The sequence below is a fragment of the Agelaius phoeniceus genome, chromosome 6, assembly GCF_051311805.1.
Source record: "Agelaius phoeniceus isolate bAgePho1 chromosome 6, bAgePho1.hap1, whole genome shotgun sequence".
Lineage (NCBI taxonomy): Eukaryota > Metazoa > Chordata > Aves > Passeriformes > Icteridae > Agelaius > Agelaius phoeniceus.
The window spans coordinates 18,373,077-18,394,678 of NC_135270.1; the positions used below are offsets into that span (position 1 = coordinate 18,373,077).

Sequence of the window (21,602 nt, forward strand, 5' to 3'; positions counted from 1 at the left end):
CTTACTACGAGCTGGATACACCTGGTGATGCCCCACAATGGCCCAGGAGCCTCAGTTTCAGACGCATGAGCTTGTTCACCTGTTCCCACAGCCAAGGTGAAAGGTGAACATTGAAATGCTGTGCCAGAATACAGCAGTTGCCAGGCACATATTGCTTTCCCCATAATGTATTCAAATATGTCATATCTTTGTGACTTTCCAATTGTGTACCTAAGTGATCAAGAGCAATTTACAGAACATTTTTTTGTTTGCTATAAAAACACCATCTAAACTACCACTGAGAAAGGATCAAATAGGAAATTGGAAACCTCTCAAAAAAAGGCAAAAGCAAACTCAAGATAGCAGAGGCAAATAGAGTCACCCAAGCACAGCTGACTTTTTCAGGTCATACTCAGATTTCTGCATCCTGAAGCAACAATCAGCTTCAGGGGAGACTCCAAAAAATTTATTATCAGTTGCATTTACTACTTTTAAAAGAACAGATCAGTATAAGGGAACAGAATGAAATTCTCATTATCTGCCAAGTCAGGGGACATTGCCAACAGCAACCAGACAGCACAAGAGGTAAATCAACAAAGAGTATATTCCACATTCACTTCTCCAACCAAGAGACTTCAGCACCTAAGCTAAATAACTACTGTAAGTACAAGTAGGTTTTTTTACCATCCTAAAAAGGTTGGAAGTTGAGTATTTCAACTTTTATTCTACTGGTAAGAAGGGGATAAATATAAGGCCTCTTAGCTGATTAGAAGGTATTGGATTTGGGAACCCTTAGACTGAACATTCTCAGAGCATACGAAGTTCTACCTACAAATAAGCATTCACCACTAATTTTTGAAGCTACTAGACAACTGGCTAGAGTAGGACCTAACCCTCAGATGTAGACAATGTGTTGGTAGCTCACATATAAAATTCATTTTGCTTTCTATATACACTGTCCTGAGACCAAGATCAGCTTTTAAAATTAAGTTTCCAAGGTTCCTCCCTGCCCCCTGAATTAGTTTAACCTAAATTCTTTGCTGTTAGACTACAAAGTTAGGAGGTTTTTGCTTGTTTGTTTTAGTAGTTTTCTCTAGTTTGTTTTTTTTTTTAAGCCACCATGAAAAGTAATCTCTATCACAGACTATGCAGCATCCTAATCAATAAATGATACTTATGGTACCAAATCCAGCTACAAAACAAATATTTAAGAAAAACACCAATAGCTTACAATTTCTTCTCTAATGGAATAATCAGCAGTCTCCAGGTAATTGAGCATTTCAGCCACAATCTGCTGGGCATTGCTTCGGTCACACATTGCATACAGGAGATCTACAGCTCTTTGTCGTACACTCACATCTCTCTCAGTCTGCAAAAAGACACAGAGTCAAAGGTCAAGATGATTTCATCTTTGTTTGGAAAGTACATGCAACGTAAGAGATGAAACTTAGTATAATACACAGTGAAATTTAAAACAAATGAATTTGCATAATTTTTCAGATGCAGAATGAACTCAGATATACCCTTTATATTAGCTGTGAGTTTCTTATTTCTCACTTTCAGTCACCTAGGAAAAGCTCAGTGGAGACTCAGACAGCTCCCTGCTTTTAAATACTATCCAAAAATTCAAATAATCAGGTTCTGTTTCTGTAGCATACTTATTCAAATCTGTGCAGGTGCTAAAAGAATGGAGGAGTTTGTACAGAACATTTCAGTATTACGCAGAGTAGGGTGGGTGAATTTGTGGTCAACTATGCGCTGAGTAACTGGTACCAGTGGCCATAAATGCATCCATAACTGGCTGAAATTCTTAATTGTTACCTCAGGTTTAGTGTCAGGCATGCCTTGTAACAACTGAAGTCCAGCTAGAAATATATATACATATTTTGAACTTAGACAAATGTATAAATATGCTACAGCACAAACTTGGAAGAAAATAAAGCATTTAAACATCCAAGTATGCAAGTAAATGTACATGCAAATCAGTCTTACTCTTTTGACTTCTGCTTTGTCACATAAACATGGCCTGGGATTGTGTCTTTCTGGTTTCTTTCTGGTCTTTACAATTCTAGTGCAAGCTGATCTGCTCTACCACTCCCCATAAGCTATTACAGCAAAGGAAATGTGTGCAGTACCACCAAGATAGTAATAAAACTGTTTTCTCAGCATTCTCAATTTTGAAATTCCACATCTTTAAACAATTATTCATCTTCAGCCTACACTTGAGCAGATACCAGTGTTACAGGGGACACAGCTCCAGGTATCAGATTTACTGGCAAGGTGCAAAAATCAACAAAAGCTGATCATTGTGATTGCCAGCACAGCAAGACTTTTCTGGATTGAGGTAAACTGAGGTAGACTTCAAAGAATAACTCATTTGATTATTAGGTATTATGAACTTAACTGGGGACAGGGAGCTTGGGACAGTGGGGGAGAGGGCACTGAGGGAAGGGAGAAGACAACACTCAAAACCAAACCACACACTTCAATATTTACCTTCAATGCATTGATAACTGTTTCTATGTGTGTTTTCACAGCCTCATGTGAGAATTCAGAGCTGGCAAGCGTGCACATGCTTTCCAGTGCTAGGTAACGCAAATTAGTTTCTCGGTGCTGCAAGAACTGACCTAGCTGGTTACAGGCACGGACTAGCAGGTTTGGCTCACTGCACAGAACAGGAGAGAAAGTGAAAGGGTTAAAAGCAACAGGTTTGAGAACACTCAATTCAGAATACTATTTCTGCAGTGGAGATTTCTTAAAATGCTTCAAAGTGTCTGCTAGAATGCTTTGCTAGTGAAATGCAAATTCAGATACTGTGAGCAAATAATCTCTGTTGGATTAGAGCAGTGGGGTCAATACAAAACATCAAATAAAGAAGCAGCAAAACCCAAAGCTACACAGCTCATTAAGACTGTTCAGTTACATTGCTGTGGTTGTGTTCCAATCTAGCAAGCAACTTTGTGTTGTTTTCCCCTTCACTCCCTCCCCCATTAAAATCTGATTAACTGTTCAAGACATAGCCCCATATTTTCACTTTAAAAGCCTCTCTGATAATAGAAGTGTTGTCCCAGCTCACCTGTCATGATGTATAATTAAGCTTATTGCCTCAAACAGGACAGCATTCTTTGCATTCGAGTGTTGAACCTTCTTTGACTTTGGTGGCTCCTGTGCTTTGTTGAGGATGGTTTCGAGGCATTCTGTCAGACGGCCACGTACCGCAGGGTCTTCTGGAGAACAACAAGCCGTTGGACAACTTCGCTTTGCTCTAAACCCTAATCCCCACCTTAGGTTTTCCCCTGGCTAAATCAAATTAACTAAATTATTCTGAGACATTAAAAACATTTAAACTCCCCAACACACACTTGGGAAAAGAATTCCAAGCCACAGTTCTATTTGGGTGAGAACAAAAGCCAAACAATCTGTACTACAACTACTTGGAGGCTTTAATACAGTTGATAGTATTAATGAATGTTTAAAATGGCAGCTGCCAGTGATTTGTAAGATGCACACTGGTTAGACATTTTGTTAAAATAAACACAACATAACTCAAAAGGCCAATTAGCTTAGAGCTACCAGAAACATTCAGGAGTACAAACTTCAGTATCTTTGCCTTAAGACAATGTGCTTGCACTCCAAGCTATGGCAACACTGCAGTGCAGTAGCTCTTTGGAGCCAGTGTACTGTGTAAGAGAGATGACCAGTGCTGTGATGTGTGCATTACCTGGAGGTGGATAGCACTGTAACAGCCTCAGAAGTTTCACAGATAGCCAGGGAGCAGGAACAAAGTAGTATGTGTAGTCCTGAAGGTCTGTTGATGCAGAAGTTACAATCTGTAAAACAAACAGCCAGCAAGTCAGCTGCTGAAGTTAATTGATTCACAAGCTTCAAAAAGACTCAAAGAAGACTGTAGGTCACCTCTGACAGAAGCTTAAAAAAACTGTGTCACTAGCAATGTCTAGTTCAGTAGATTAATTAGGTGCAAGCTGTCATACTATGAGTACACCACAGTAAATGCTAGTAATGGAAATCCAGTTCTGTAGATACAGTAGTCTAGAAAGTCTCTTCTGAAAGCCTACTTGCATTTTTAAAGAATGAAGACAACCATCTTGTAACATCAAAATGTTTAACCAAAGTTTGACTTTCTCAGTTCTAGCAATTCACAGATTCAGCCAACAGCCTGGTGGCTGCTGACAGGTGAGCCTGCAATTCAAGTACAAGATGCTATGACTGACCTAAAGCAGAAGGATCAACTAACACCTTCAGTAACATCCATACAGCAAAGCAAAAAAGAGATAGCATTCACAGAAGAGGTTTATATACATAATGAAATGTGGTAAGGATTAGATTAGATTGCCCCTCTTCGTAGATTTATTTTACCCCTTTTATTCTAGGGTAACCATAACTTTGGCACTAGCTTTGCTCAAAATAATTGTACCTAATTCTTACTGCTCTATTACAGAACAGCCTTTCACTTCCCTTAGCATTCCCTTGCTTTTAAGTATTAGAAAAAAATCTTCGTATTTGAAAATAAAGTAAACAAGTAATTTGGGTATAAAACTGCATAAAACTGGGTGTAAAACACATTTGTGAAGTAGTAGCCTCCCTAGTCTTGCACACCTTCCAAAAGGAGGGGGAAAACAAAATCAAACAGAACAGTGACATCAGTTTTCCAGCACAGAGATGTTAACTTACAGACATTTCTCCCCACTCTTCCCCACTCCTGCTTAACTCCCTACATCATTTACAGAATATCAGATGCCTACAATTATTAAGTTAGCAGCAGCTCAAAAGAAGTAATAGGAAGGCAATTAGCCTTGTAAGAAGCTTAGATAAAGTTAAAGCTACAGTCTGTATTTTTGAGGGGTTTGTGTGAAGTCTATAGAATCAGTCTTTGATCCAACTATTTTTTTGCTATTACAGCAACAAAATGAGGATTACTACTTGGAGCACAGCAGGGATTAAACCAAGAAAGTTTGGGCAAGCCAATACAGCTTTCTGTCCTGGTAAGCAACAAGCATTTAGAGGTTACCTGAAGCACCCACATGAAGTGACACTGAATCATCTTCACATTTCATGGTACAGTAAACTAATCTGACCCTAGAAAGCTGAACAGGAAGCTAACCTGATCTAGAAAGCTGAGTAAATTAATCAACAGTGAAGTATTATCAGGGTCATCATTGGACTCACTCTGCTTAATCTAGACACTGCCAAGGAGACTGAAGTCTTAAACTCTTCTGGGTTCTTCTGTGCCAAAGTGGTGATCAGACTTGTAGCTGCAGTAACCACACCCTAGGGAAAAAAAAAAAAACAACAAACCACAAAAAAACCCCATGTTCAGTTTTGGATCAGTTTACGACCCTGTCGCCCACCAACACCCTTCAATTCAACTGGTTTTTAATACACAAAAAAATTGTTTATCCGCATTACAAAGCCCTACATTAAAAAAACCTCTTATTTGGCTAGCAGCTAGACTAATTACACACCTGCAGAATCCAACAGAATTTTCAACAACATGATACTGCCATGCTTGCAGAGCATTTTATGCTATTTTTTGTGTTAGCTTTGTCACATGTTTGGATAGTACATCTAAAATAAGAGAGCTGCATTAAAATTAAGCCTGGACACAAAGTGTCTTACTATACAAGAGAAGCATGAGCAGAAGAAATTCAATGCAGCAGATCATCCAGGACAGAATTCTTACAACCCAACATGAGGCGAGGGCTTTGTATAACACAAGCACTGGATATTACTACTGCAGACTAAAGCACTCATTACTGCTGAAGCACAGGTATTAATAACCTTATTTCCATAAAGTAACTGGACAGGGGGAAAAAACAGGGTCTCTTTTCTAAAGCAAGAGGGTTTTTTAAGCATCAAAGTAAGAATGACATGGACATCACATGACAAGGAAGTCTAAGCAATGACAAATCAAGTCTTGAATCTTTAGTGCACATCTATTCTTAAAAGGCCTAGGACAATTAATATTACACCTATGCAATGTAACTTAGTGTAATAAGGCATAAGATTAAATAATTTACAGCCAGAGGAAAAGAAGAACTTTAATATAGTATTCTCATATCTCTAGTGGAAAGGTAAACAAAGCTTTATTAAAAATTAATAAATACAGCAAATAAAAAAGGGCAACTCTTCCATTTTCTTCCCAAAGCCTGAAGACAACAGCAAGCCACTTGCTTGAAAGACTCCAGAAGAAATAAATTGTGTATTTAACAGAAGTCACATCATTCTCTTCACACACTAGGCCCAAGAAGCATAATGAGGCTGATTTACCAAGTGCTGGTCATTGAGGAGATGCACCACTCGAGACGTCCAGTCTCCCATGGGAACAAGGTCAGGAGAAGTTCTGTATAAACGCAGCAAGCATAAAGCAGCGCTTTGCTTCACACTATCCATAGTGTCTCTGCAAGACATACATACTGATTTAAAATACAGTGGTTAGGGCACAGCAATACCTGCAGGACAGCTTTATGCCAGATCTCACACTGACTCAGCATCCCTGGCCAGGCTGCATCTTTTCAATAGAAGTCACTGAAGTTTTCTTATGCTGAAGTATTTCTTCTTCTTAATTTTTCCAGTAAGTTTACTTAGTCAAGTTTTCAACTATTATAGAGGCTACAAGACATATGTAATGATTCTTTACAAAGTGGAGTGACATTTCATATCTTTTATGAGAATTGAAAGTTCATCTCATCTGATCACAAGAAAAAGCTTCTTCCAGGCTGACTGAAATCAGACAGTTCAGATATACTACCTTATGAATGACCAAAGCTGGATCTACTGATAGGTCCTGCATGTCAGCTAGAAATCATGAACACTCAACAGCTTCAGCACCTACGGCTAGAATGTAAGGTGGCTGTCAACAAGCACACAACCCACAAATCTATTCACCTTGCCATCCCTGCTGCTGGCACAGAAATTGACTATTTTAAGAGTGGCAAGCAAGGAGCTATTCTAGTTCAGTGAACTCCTTTTCACAAAGTTGTTGATTAAGCATTTTGTGTGACACACAGACAACAGCTATAAAATGTACAGAGCACTACCAGTAAGAGTTTTAAGAGGCAGCTTATAAAGTGCAATCTTGGTAAAATGTTCAGAAACCTCTATATCCCCAGAAGTTCATCCCAGCTATTCTTCATAAATTTATCAGTTTTCCACAAGATCAAGTTGTACCTCAGTTAAAAACCACAAACCTATTCCTCCTGTCTCTGATTTCTATTTAAGCCAAGAGAGCTACATTGAATTGGCAAATGTAACTGACAATGCTTATTCTGCCCAGGTCACTTAGACAGGACAGGCACAGAAACATGTTTCATATCTATTATCTTAGAAATGCAGAAAGAATGAGACCCTGAAGAGTGATCTCAGAAAACATAAACACAGCTCAAAGTTTAAACACTGACCTGAAGGTGCTGTGCTCTGTTTGTGATTAGTGACCCCAAGTGATATTCTCGGAATTTTTTAAGGCTATCTTATTAAAACCCCATGACTCATCACTGCAGTATTGTCTCCACTATGCTACATGGAGAACAGCACCTAGCAATAGCAGTGGCCTGACATTTAGAATACAGTTCTTACATTAATATAGAATGTGACATGTGGTATAAGACTTGTTATAAAAAGATCCATGCATATTCTAAAACATTTCATATCCCCAGAATTTAAATGCACTGTTTGCACTTGGACATTTTAAGTTTCAAAATAAATTAGCCCTACAATCACTGGTCCAACTTTACATTGACTTAACTATAGTTTCAGACATTTGCCAGGTCTGTTTAGAAACTTTCAGCTATACCAAAGTAAGAAAGTTGGTGGTGACTATTTGCCTTTTACACAAATTGCTCTTTACATGGTTAGTAGAGCAAGTAAGAAAACTCACAAATCATTATTATCATGTTCCTTATGAGATCAGTACATTTACATAAGAACTTCAGTTTATAACAAAATTTGTAGTATAAACATCTATTTAGGTTCATTTATTTTTCATCAGGAGAGGTAAGGAAAGTAAAACATATGCATTTCAGGGGTATTCAATACCACAGATTTATCCAAAACAAAAATCAGATCAGAACAAGGCTGTAAAAGCCTATTCAAGATACCTAACCCCTTAATTTTCACTCCAGTCTTATACTCCTACAAGCAACTCCACATGCAGGCAAGCGAAAGCACCTGCAGGTATTTGAACTGTCATTATCACTGCAAGCCCAGGGCTGTAGAGCCCAAGCTTAAGGTGCTGCAATGGAACCAAGTTGCTGAAAAGTTTATAGATGTTGTACTTGAAAGAGGCATGTCACACCTACCCAGCCACAAGAATTTTGGGAATTTCTCCAGCAAATGCTTCCGCCATCTCCCGGCTGCCCACATTGGCGATGCAGTGCAGAGCAAGGCCCATGAAGGTGGGGTTGCGGCTGGCCAGGTCGTTCTTGATGGCATTGTTTATCAGGCGGATGAGCTCGCTGTTGGAGTTCACCAGCACGGAGATGAACAGATAGCCCTGTGAGTCACAACATGGAAAATCTATTTGAGCTGACTTCATTTATTGGGGCATTAACAGGAAATATGATTTCTTGGACACATATACTTCTCTCCAATTCCATATGGGCAGAAATGGGCATTTAGACAGAGCGAAGGCTAGAAAGATTAAGTGAATTAAACAAAACTGAGTAAGTTCACTGTTACCCTAATTATCTGGTTTTTAAGTGTTTTCTCAGTCTATTCAGGCACATACTCAAAAGATCATTTTAGATGGATGGGGACCAATCAAGATTTTGGCTTATTATTCAAATACTAATAAGTTACATGCACCTGATAAACACAGCCTTACCTATGGAGATGGAAAGAGACATTTGGAAAATTAAAAGGTTACTTACCTTTTAATGCAAGACTCAAGGCAGTTTCTTAATAAGAGTAATAATTTTATGCAGAATGCACATTTTTTGCAACTAGTTCAAGACTCCCTGTGTACAAAGGTATTTAGATTTCAGAATCATGCCTAGAGCCAAAATAAGGCTTTAAGCCAGGGCAGGGGGAATGAAGCAAAATTCTTTATAGACTCCACAGCTGAGGCAGGATATCAGACAGACCAGTTTATCTTTTTTAGAGCTCAAGTTACTCACAATTTGTTTCTCTGTATATCTATTGGAACTGAGCAGGTTTACAGCTTCCATGTGACCAAAGTCAATGTCATGCCCCAGCAGAAAGATGAAGAGCAGTTTGCAGACATATTTTTTCTTACTGTAACCATCCAGAGCCTTGTCACCTGAAAAGCAAGGAAACAAACAATTAAGTCTATGTTGAGCTTTTACCTTGGTTACTTAGTGATAATTTAATCTATCATTATCTATATCCTAAAGGATGGTGATGAAAGGATGGTCAGGAAAAAATGCTGTCATCTAGTCCTTGAATTATCCTGCAGTGTCCTTAGAGTATGTTCTTACTAAGAGGGAGCACATCCATGCTCGCTCCATTTTGATTTTCCCGCTTCAGTTAAGAACATTTATGTCTTCCATACATGTTCTCCTCTTAAACCAATTATCAAACCTTTATCTCAGTAAAAGTGTTAATGTACTTTTCCAAGTTCACCACTGTTGAGAACTCAGCAGCAACAAAAAAAACCCCAGCAAGTTGTTTTACAAAGATCATGTGACAATAGTCTATCCCAAAGACTGGAAGAAATACATGAAATGAGAGTATCATGAGAATTTTAAAGCTTTTGTAAAATGAAAGTTTTCACAAGTGTTCCAGTTTCAGAAGAAAAATGCACTCTAAATAGGTTTGGCCATATGTTGCAATCCTGCTGATTTTAGAAGCTTGCAGAAGCAACATGGAGCAGTGCAGCTTCCAGTTCATCAGACCATTGCTTTTCCTGAAGGGAAGAGCTACCTATGAACATAACACTTTCTGTGTTACATTCCCTCCCTACCTCAAATCAGGAAATAAAGGGGTATCCAGTAAATCAGGCAAGACTGACTGCTGGGTAGCAAAACTCTGATATATACTGCTGCCTAACAGACTATATAAGCTCCTTCACCTCAGCATTCTGGGCCTGGAATAACTGATCTGTCACATCAAATGTGTATTTCTTGGTGACGGGCAAGCTCAGCCAGGAACAGCACTGCATACACTAAAGCTTCAATAAGATATCCCTTACTCATTGCCCTAGCCAATAAAAGCTCTAAGCTGCCTTTTTATTTAATATTTAGCTGTCTATTACATAAATCCGAAGTTAAAAAAGAATCTTAATAGTACAGAAGTTGCTCCTTCTTCCTTCTCATGAACTTCACCTTAAAGCTATTTTTATGTTGTGCAAAGAGGAGTTGTCTTCAGGGCCATATTACAGAAGCCAATATATGTCAGATTTTACTTCAATACAGGAGGCAGCACTACTGAAGATACCCATAGCAGTGAAATTCTGCTGTACTGGATCCTGTGAGCATCCTCTGACAACAGCCAGCTCTGCAGAAAGCTGTCTAAAGACATGTTTTCTTCAAGCCACTTTTACAGTTTGCTGCCATAAGGCTCTTTTCCTGCTGAGTCAGCAAACAAATGTAGGGAATTTTGTTCTCCTAGACATTGGAATTACTGTCAGAAGAACCAGAGCAAAACATTCAGTGGGAAATATCTTTTTCCTCTTCTTTGGAAGCAATATGGCCAGAGGAAAGAGAAGATACTCAACCATGTCTGCTTATCTGCTGTGACCTCCAAACTATGGTGTAAGCAACAATGGAGTATTCTGCATAAATACTTCCTGTTGTACTATTTTCCCAATGAAATGGTACTCAAGAGCAGAACCTTCTTCCTATCCCACCATGGCAGGGAAATGCAGATCAAAGATACCTTTCCTTAGGAGAAGCAAAGGAAAAAAAACCCAAAAACAAAACACAGGAAAGGCAGTGACAGCTTTAGTTTTCTAGTATTTTTTCAGCTGCTTAAGAAGAGTTTCTACAAACTCTTAAGATTTGATTTTAATTGGTCATCTACATGAGATCCAAAAGGAAAAGAAATCAGTGAACAAACCAGTGGGTCTTTACAAAAACCACTCTAACTCCTGACGGAGGGATGAAAGGAACAGGTGATGCTCCTTGCCATTAGCAGATACTATTGTGACTCACAGAAGGGGGCACTAAATAAGCTGAACCCATTTTAGTCAGTCTAACTCTAGTGGTCAAGCTCTACATTACTGAGGACTTACTATAGTTACTGGATAGCATTAATAGCATGAGTTGCTTCTCTGAGATTCAGATACACCAAAAGACATCAGAAAGTAGCCTTCACATCAATGTCACCACAAGTAAAGACACCCCAACCAATCCCCAAGACCAAATTCTCAGCAGGCCAAGAGGTTGAACTGCAGCTGTCTGTTAGTGTACAATCCATCAGCAATATAAAATGGTTACAAGTGTTAAATCTAATCTCTTATATTCTCAAATGACTGGTGGTGACTTTGTGATACCACAAAGGAAAGGGGAGTACAGAATGCTGCAATCCAATTGCTCAACGAAGAACATAAGGGATGAAAATATGTATACTTTGAACCACATCAACTTTCACAACAAACTATTTGTCAGAGTTTAGCAATTCCTTTTTTAGGTTTAGGACCCAGCTATTTAAAACATTACATTCTTCCAAGATCCCAGTATTTTAAGAGCTCAGATTAGCAAGGTCGTTGGATCTCAGGGTATTTGAAGAATTTTTGATAGAAGCTACGCCATGGAATCAAGCACAAAACATATCACCATCCTACTAACAAGAAGCTTCCTTCTCCACCATGTGGTATCAAAGAAAAATATTGAGTAATCAGTACCTGAAACACCTTTTCCAAAGACAGAAAAAATGCTACACTGACTGCTTTCAAAAGCTCCTGTTCCTTGTATACAGAAGTGAAGGCAATGTGAGAGTTCTCAGGTTTATAAACTAGGCCAAGTTAGAGTTCTACAGCTCTTCTTCAAAGTCTTATTAGTTCCCAGCAATAACAGAATATCAGGGGTTTTAAAAATTTTTATTATTTAATTATCTGAGCCATTTGAAAAAAAGAGTACTTCAGTCAAAGATCTCACAGTAGTTTTCTAAATCCTGCTGTCTTTTGAAGAAGTCTGTTACTGATTCTTATTGAAATTTTAACTCTTCCACTCCCTTCCATGTCACATTTATGGAGAGTTCTAAAGGTTCTATTTTAAACATTACTAACAAGTCTCATTGCTTAAGTATGTGCCAAAATAGTACAGCTTCCCCCAGTCCCAAGCAAACATCCGAACGAGAGCAGAAGGAAATGTCACATGTTCTGTTATCTTTATTGCAATACACAATCATTTCTTTTAACTCAGCTCATTTTCAAATGCTTTTGGGAACATTTGCAAGTGCTGCAAATCAAGTCAGCAGAAACAGGAAGGATTCACAATACATGTCAGCAGGTTTTCAGCACAGTGGGCATTTCAAAGGCTACTTGCTTTTCCTGAAAAATTTATTAGTGATTTGGCGAAGAAAGAAATTATTAACAGCTGATTAACAACGAGTACTACTAAGAAATAATTACTATTTCCAAATTTCTGTGTATCAACTCACTAGCATTTGAACACAGAAGTTTTAGTTTTCCTTGCTCATACATAACTACCACACAGCCATCTGAAAAGAAATAAGGCAAGTATTTTAAGACCTTTTGGTTCTCAGGCAGCAGCTTCCAGCTCTAGATTGGAACATAAGTTAAAGAACAGCACCTGGTTTCCAATCTAACTCAGTGTACTTAAAAGCCAGTGTGCTGCACTGTTCTGAGCCTGCTACCAGCAAGAGGGGTCAGGAAAACAGTTTAGTCCTTGAGATGTTCACTGGGGGTAGATAAGGAAACCTGACAAGTCTAATCTCACTAGCTTTCACATGGCCTTAAAATCTTAGCTTTTAAAACCACAATAATGGCTTTTGCAAAACAGAATGGACAACACTGTTTCTTTGCTTCCTTCCTACACTGACCTCTGTTCATGCAGTTGGCAGCAATCCAGGGATATACTGTATCAGAAGGCAACTACTAGCTTAGAGGCTAAGAGAACTGAATTTGATTTTTATGAATGTAGCTACACTTGGAGACAAGATCCGTATTTCTGTAGGGGTGACAGTCCAAGCCCTCTACATCAAATGCTGAATAACTGTGCCAAACAATCCATACAAATCCATAAACTAATATTTATTTACCATACTACTAGCACCAGAAAAAAGATCAGCCCTACAACTGATACTTGTCATATTTGAAGCCTGATTTTACTTCCAACAATTCAGTTTGTCACTGAAGACACTTTATGATTTTACTGTGTGATTGCTTTCACACGTGATCAGAAAACAGTGTGACTAAGCAGGCCCATCTTAAATATAAAGCCTATGCTTTCACAGCCTGCCAGGAAAGCAATTTACTGAGTTCACAGTTACACAGCTTCAGTTTAAAACAGGTATTTAGAGCCTTATCTTAACTTCCTCCAAAGGGTTACCATGTATTTTGGGAAAATAAGAGATAATTTGCTCGAATATGACAAACCAAGTCAGTAAAAGGAAAAAAAAAAAGGAAAAATACCAAAAATAAACAAGTCACATTGGGGTACTTTTGCATGAGCCGAAAAGAAGATACACAAGCATGTCTGAAATCTAGCAGCCACTGGTAACACAAACCCTACTAAGCAATCAGAACAAAACTAAATTCTAATGCCAGAGCAGGAAAAAAAGAACAAGTCTGAATCGGGAAGAGAACGAAGTTCCTCTGACTGCAGAAACAGCTTACAGATTTGTGGGCAGCTTCATTAATACACAAATTCAGGTTTGAGAGAGCAAAGTGACACAACAATTAAATAAACTGGCTATTTTTTCACTCCCAAAGCAGTTACTGCTCTAACACTGAGACTTCCAGTTTGGTTCAAGCATGGGAGCAAAATCAGCTTACAGGCTGAACGTGTAAAACAGAAGGAATAGCATCTTGGCACACTCTACTCCTACAGCTTCTCCTTTATCACACTGGTGTAGCTTCTCTCTAGTACATTCTTCTTATCTCAGTTAATGCAGAAGCATTTAAAGCAACTGTCAAGGACACAGTGACCTCAGCAATGGAGCTTCCTCATGCTTAGACAAGAGACACAGTCACCTTAAGTACAGAGATTGTAAATTTCTGTTGAGCTCGGTGCACAAAAGCTGGATCAGAACCCAAAGCCATAGCACAAATTCCATCAGTTGAAGGAAAGTATTGCTTGTGCAGAGATGTGAAACCTTATCCCAACTTGTTAAATACAAGGGTACTTTCAACACCAAGTTACCCAAACATAAGGCAGGTATCAGGCCTGACAGCTACTTGCATGCTCAAACAAAGGTAGAAATATTGAGGCTCTGTCTGCAACAGTGTAAGAATACAGCTTGCAAGTTACACGGGATCAGCATCCAGGTAATGCAACAGCGTGTGCTGAAGGCCCAGAGGTAGACCAGACTCCTACACTAGTGTCACACCAGAACTTCTCTGTCAAAAGGTCTTGTTTCTTGGAACCTTTCCCTGATTACAACCATGGAGCCAGTCCAAAAGCTGCATCTTTGGCCAGGAAGGACCAGTAACTCAGGGCACCAGCATTCACCACAGTTATTTAACAAGGGACTTCATCTTAAATTCACAATTACACATTTGTCTTAATCCAAACTATTTAAAAACATTTTCAGGTCAGAGCTGCATCAAAAGAAACTAGGCTAAACTGAGTAATCACCACTTAAACCAAGAATAAAATGCATATGAAGGTCTCTTAATTTTTATATAACCCTTCTGCAAGGAAGAACCACACAGCATGAAGTCCATGTGGGACTCCTGCAGCAGAAAGATAACACAGCTATCAGCTCCTGACACTCTTACAGCCTCAAGCAGTTACACAACAAGTTGTCTAAACACAACTTTTTCCAAATTGTGACATACATGTTTTTGCTCAGGCTTCATGAAGTTATTGTCTTCAGGTAATTAAAATTTTCCACTCAAAATCCATACAGATTTAGTAATAAACCATAATGAGGATCAGCTACAAGAAGGTTTAGCCATCTTCCACTCAAGCTACTGAATGAGCATATACCGACCTTTATTCAAAACTATTTAAATAGTGCTTAAAGGATGCTACATAAGGTCTGCAGGCTAAAGTTATGACACTATGCTGAAAGCACCTCTATTCTCTGATCACTGCCTGATTTATGGTTCGACATAGCCAGAGATTCCTATGATAATTTCTCCCCTGATCATGAGTAAGTAGGGAAGAATTAACTGTTCATGTACTTTTACCTATTTTTCTAAGAAAAAAATGTGAACAAAGAGGCATGTGATGGCTTTTAATTTTGAATAATTTCTTGAGTGTCTTGCATTGTGGTTAACTCTTCCCTTCTAAGCTGTTGATGACACTCAGGTTTCTAAAGGTCTTCATACACCTTTAAGAGACATACTACTTAAAATATAGCCACAGATCATACAAAGTTCAGGAAAAGTTGTTTGTTAATACACCAAGTATTCCAAACAGATATGCTACTCTAAGCCATTTGTGGTAAATGAATTACTACAAATCCAGCAGATTCTGAAGGCACATATATGATCGCCACATTGCAATACCTAATCTAACTACACACACTGCCCCAGAACTATTTAAACAAAAGTTGCCACAGCCACAACTGTTATAATTCTATTTAAAAACATCCCAACTACCCCTCAGAATCTTTAAATTTTGAAACCACATACACAACTTGAATACAGCTAACAGCATGAGTTTTATCTTTTGTTGTTTAAAAGTTAATTGCTGCCTCTTTAAATTAGTTACTGCATATCCTTTGTTTCATATGAATAATTTGTACTGCTGTTGCTTGTGGTCAAGATGTATAGCTTCAGCAACTACATATTTTAATTTAATTCTGCTAGAAATCAGCCTAACCCATTACTTCCATAAAGGGCTCAGGGCTGAAGAGGGAGGAAGGAAGAAAAGTTTAAACAGATGCTGTTTTACTGGAAATAATCATGTCCATCCATCTTACTTCAAACTATTCACAGCCTCACAGCTTTCTGGAAACAAACAAGCTGAGTAGTCACATGGTTAGGAGGGCAAGTATTAGAAATAGTTTGTGACCAGTAGCCCAATTCTCTGACAGAGGAGGGAGTTTGCTTCTGTTATGGCCAAAAATGACAGGACTGTCAGAAGGTTCTAGAGTTAAGAGAACATTTCCAACAGTAATTCTAACAGACTGCTTCAGCATTTTGCTTGAGTCAGCAGTTGACAAAAGATGTCCAAGCATGTAAAAGCAAAACCCCATAAAAGAAAGTCTTATGGAAATATATATAGTATAGTATGATCAAGTCACTTACCTTTAAATTTTGACCGAATATTTGCTAGTTCTTTATTTATCCTCTTTATTTCTGCCTCTTTACTTTTGCCTGAAATGAAAAGAACACATATCAGGACACAATGCTGTGGACATCCCTCTGCCACCCGAAGCATCTTTTCACCCAAACAGAAACATTCACTTGTGAACATACAAACAACAGGAGGAGTTATAACTCTCCATTTCCATCACTGGAACTAAAGGCAAACAGGGGTAACTTAAGCATCACTTTGTACAGGAATTCGAGAAGCTCTAAGGACCTCCCAGTTTCAAGAAGCTTTGCAGACTTTAGACAGTGTCACTTTCATATAACCTGAGATGCCACTGCTACTGACTTTCACAAATGCTCCAGTTTTTCCTGAAATTGCCCAGAGAAAAGTGAATTTTACTTCCTATGTGATTACTAAGTCGACAGTGCTTTGAAGAAGTGAGTCTCCTAAGCACAATCTTATAAACAAGCAGCTCAGGTTATTTCTCACCTTAAGGACAAGCCAATTTATTATTTCTCTGTGGAACAGTTCAACAGCTTTAAAATATTCTTAACAGACTGAAGAGGAAACGCAGTAAACTCACAAGGAGTCCAAAGGCTCAAGACCTCACACAGTTAGGATACAAGTTCAGACTTTCAATGTACCTCATGAAAGTAATTTGAAAACCAAAAATATTTAAGATTCACACTTTATTAGATGACCTGTGCTTCTCAGCACCATTAGTATTTCATATCAATTCTTCATTTCAAGAATAGATATTGGGATTTCTAGTACCAATTCAAGTTACACAGAGAAACAGCTGCAGTTTAAATTGTGATAATGCAAACTTATTCAAGCAATATTTGCACTGTCCAAACTAAAACAGCTTATCAGCTTATTACTCTTTAGCATTTTAGCTTTTGGTGACTGAGATTGTACAGACATCTGGGTCCATTGTCTCCTACATGAGTAGAAGCACAGAAGGGTAAAACAGCCAGCTCAAGCATTGTGATCAGCTGCCTGCCATTTGAGGGAAGCAAGTGAAGTACACTTCAGCAATGCAGATCTGGCCATTTAGTTCTGTAGTTAATTCAGACCTATTCAAAATTTCAACAAGTCTAAAACTTTTGTCCATTTCCCAAAAGTTTCAAGCAGTTTCAAGTGCTCAAACATTAACTAGCAGCAGAAAATGACAGCTTCCTTCCCTCTTCATCACATATATACTTGCTACAAGGTTATGAGTAAAAGTGTCCTATCCCTGATTCAAATTGGTCCAACCTTATGAGTCGTGGGGATCACATGCCCTTGTGTTCACACCACACACTTCCCCACACCACTGGGATCACAGCTACAGCAATGAATGTGCAAGTAGGGGATGTGAGGAGGCTTGAAGAGCAGATCCTGAGCAGGATTCCAAAGCACCTCCAATCTCACCCCTTTCTTCAACAGAAACACCTCACAGTATTTAAATATCTCCCTACATTTGCATGTTCAAAAGCCTGTCATCCTAGGATTGTTAATCCTCCCTTTACTATTGCTTTGGGGAATTTGCAGCAGGCCCTATAAAAGGTGACTAAATAACTCAAGGAAACAAGTGCCTTAGGATAGTTTAGGAACAAAGTATGAAGGAATCCCTTGCCAAGTACAAATGAATCTAGATTTTGTAATTTCTTGACTTAGACTCAAAAAAAATAAACTGAAGTTAGCACTTCTGAAACCAACTCTTGCATAAGATGCAGAAAACAGGTTTGTATTCATCTGCCTCTAACAACAGCCACAAGAGAACAGACACAGAGCAGCCACAGCACACTGTACAAACAGAAATGTTAAGCCCACTACAGAAGCAACTACTTCAGTTTGCCTTGTCCTTTTAACAAAATACCTACAGACCCCACATATTCACTTCGAATGCAATTTTTCCATTCTACTGCAGTGTTTTGTAAAGGCTGCTGCTTGAAAGACTTAAGTGCAGGGTGCCTTGGCAGGCACTCCACAGGACAAAAAACAACCCACAATTTCAGAGCTCAATCATTTACAATTCCAGTTCTGAAACAAACTGTAGTTGCTATCTGTATGCACCTTGATTTCCAGATAAATCAGAAGATAATGTCCACAGTTTTAATTTGACCTAGAAATTCCAATTAACTTCTAGAATGACAAAGCTAGTGAACACAGTATAGTTCCCTCCGTTTATAAAGATGCATCTGCTGGAATCACAAAGTCTAACCAGTTTTCACTAATATATTATGCAACACGAGTTTTGTTCTAATTTAACTTGTCAATCTAAAGAAAGCTGGTTTTAAAGTAGTAACACTATTTATTGTGTAAATGAGCAGCAAGTTGTACAATCTAAGACCTGAAGTGTCTTCCTTTATAGATTTTAGATTTGTCTTAATTGGATTATTTGTCCTGAGCACACAGCAGAGATACTCAAATGTTTGCTTCTAGGGCACTTGCCAGCATTAGGAGTTCATTACTACACTGAAGCAAGTCGTTTGCTCTGGGGTCCCACCCTCTGAGAACAGGGGCCACATTAACATACTCCCAAAGGGTGCAAATGTTTATGTAAATAAACAACACTCCAATTTTCAATTTTGTAAGGTATTTCTTTTTAAAGACTTTAGAACACTTCCCTTATTTTCAGCCATACATCTGCTTCTGATGAAAAATTTAATCTCCTAAAGCTATTCGTTTATTTTCCCTTTTACCATAGGAAGAACACATCTCATTAAGACATAGCTACAGAGTCTGGAGATTTTGTACTTAATTTACATTAACAGAGCAGAAAATATAGAGCTCAGTCTGGGACATTGCTAACCTGAGTTTTTAAATTTAGAAACTAGGTCTTTACTCTGTATCTTTAACCTATGTTTGTAAGGGAAGTGAACTGCAATATTTACTTTGAATTATTAGCAATTGTTTCTCTAACCTCAGCAAGTGTGGTAATAATCACAATTTTAAAATGTTAAAAATAGGGTGAGGAAAGGGAAACGTATCAGCTAGCTTTTCTTACCCCAAGATGAAATCAAGGCCATCTTTTACTTTTTTAAAACCACCAAAACCTCCTGGCAAACCTTTCAAGCAGCATTATTTACCTGCTACACTCACAGATTATCAGTTACTGCTAGGAATTGGGTTCTTTGTGTCCTAAGCAAGCAACAGAGCATTAAGCAAAGCCTGACTAAAATACTTCAGGAATCTGTGAAGTCAGCACCTTTTGTAGAAATAGTCTGCAGGCTCAGCAACACAAACATGGAAATCCCACCCCCATGCACACAGCTGTAGCAGTGAGATGACAGGAACACCCAGACTCATATCTGAAGGTTTATCACCTCAAATTTTAAATCTCACTTAGCATATGAACAAAAGTCTTTTTCAAATAATTTCTTCAGGCTGTTCTATTTTGAAGGCAGTATATGATCTCATCCAGACTATAACCAAACATAAACAGCATAGCAATTAGCAGGTGATAAAAAGTTTAACTCATATATTGGAGTTCACATTGAACAATTAAGTTTTCATCTTATTACTAATTAAAGCCTAAGCAAGCCTGAAATTGTAGTTTTAAAGAACAGCACTAGCACACCAAGTGTTAAATGTCACTGAGGGCAATCAAACAATGCTGAGGACAAATGACAAGTTAAAACCAGGCTGAAGTATCTAACCCCAAATTTCCTCAACTCCAGCAGTTTATATTGTATGGTAACCTTATTCAAACATGATTAACTGCTCATATTAGAGGACGACAAAGCAAAACAAAACCTCACAGTGGAAGGCAGCTTCCATTATAAAGGACAAAAGAAAATATAAGTATCATAAAACAAGAACAAATTTCTAGCTAGATCTTCTGTCCCACTAAGTGTGGAAGGGCACTGTTAAAATGTGTTTGATTAACTGAAGTTTTCATCACATTACTCTGACTTGCCAGCACTCACTGAATAATTTCTATATGCATCTTTTATTTTTACCATCACTAGAAACACTCAAGTAGTCCTTAGGACAGTAAAAACAAGATGATGACAGCTGAAGGAGTGTTATGCTGCAGGAATAAAGGCTTACATTTCAGAGCTAACAAAGGAAATTGCTCTGCCACACTTTCAGGCTCTTACCCAGCCCCAGTCTCATGAAATTATCAGAGCTGTATACCAACAAAATGTTCTGTAACCACACATTCAGCTTGGAGAGGCTTTAATAAAGGTCATGTAATGTATACAGACTGCTGGGTAGGACAGTAGTTAAGCCAGAGCACAAGAAGATTATGTTCCGTATGAGTTCAGGCCGTATCCTTCTCACTTTCACTTATTCAGACTTTTACCATTTTAACAGACTATCATTAAATATCTGCAAGTCAGTAAGCTTTGGTTGCTCTTTTGCAACAAAGACATGCAGTGTTTGTAGCCTTATAGCCCTACTGTACCAGTGCTGCTCATCATCTCCAAGATGGGTGCTGAGCACACAGGTACCCAGCCACAACACAGTCCAAGGTGCTTATGGGTGATCACTTCATATCTGGCAGTTTGTCAGGCTTCAGACTCCATCATGCTGCCTACTGCCTTCATTAGAGAAGGTAAATTTAGTCTGCAGAGCAGTATTATCTTTAATTACCATCTTGTTTAACAAAGATAGAGTAGGGAACATCGTAAGTCACGCAGCTCATCAAAGAACCAACTACTATTCTTGTATTTCCCAGTAATCCAGGCTACAGTCAGCACTTCAGTACTGCACAAATACACCTCCATTCCTCTGTTCAGAGCTCTGCATTACAACCTAAAGAATGAGAAAACAGAGGTTACAGGAAAGGGGTTTGTTGAGTCCATTCATTTGAAAAAAACCTGACATGTCTTAACAGTAACCTGGCAGCAGGGTTGCAAGGTTAAGGAAGTGCTTCAAGGTTAGAATTAGTGGGCTGCTTTGGCTCACTCAGACAGTGACCTGCTCCATCAGGATTAACTTGTTGCTATACTAACTGCAGACTGTTAAAGGCAAGTTTGAGGCATACAACCCACCTGTGCTAACTAAAACTGCTACTAGTTCTTAACTTTCATACAAACCACTTGATATACTTCTGACCAAGCCTATACATTTATTTCCCAAAGGAAGAGAGAAACACTTTTTCTATAAGCAGCTACACAAATACTGAGCAGAGTAGATTTCTGCAGGCAAGGCCTTGAAACACAGGCATACTGTCAACATCTGAAGCAACAAATAAATGAATCACTTCACAAAACTTTAGTTGTTCCCAGTATTCATCTTGCTCCAATCTGCTTTAGGCCAGCAGTC

General features: G+C 38.5%; 1 protein-coding gene across 4 annotated transcripts in view; it reads right to left on the reverse strand.

The window, feature by feature from the left end:
* The window catches only part of AP2A2 (adaptor related protein complex 2 subunit alpha 2), a 44,416-nt gene that overhangs the window by 14,438 nt on the left and 8,376 nt on the right, over positions 1-21,602 (reverse strand). For 2 of the 4 annotated variants that reach the window (XM_077179945.1, XM_054635234.2), the window contains exons 2-10: positions 16,337-16,405; positions 9,111-9,253; positions 8,295-8,488; positions 6,268-6,397; positions 5,167-5,268; positions 3,701-3,809; positions 3,056-3,203; positions 2,476-2,644; positions 1,211-1,348 (exon numbers count right to left, since the gene is read on the reverse strand). In XM_077179945.1, coding sequence (XP_077036060.1) covers positions 1,211-1,348; positions 2,476-2,644; positions 3,056-3,203; positions 3,701-3,809; positions 5,167-5,268; positions 6,268-6,397; positions 8,295-8,488; positions 9,111-9,253; positions 16,337-16,405 — 1,202 coding nt within the window. Of the gene's footprint in view, positions 1-1,210; positions 1,349-2,475; positions 2,645-3,055; positions 3,207-3,700; positions 3,810-5,166; positions 5,269-6,267; positions 6,398-8,294; positions 8,489-9,110; positions 9,254-16,336; positions 16,406-21,602 lie in introns of all 4 variants that reach the window. The other 2 variants (XM_054635233.2, XM_054635240.2) reach the window with 1 other exon arrangement.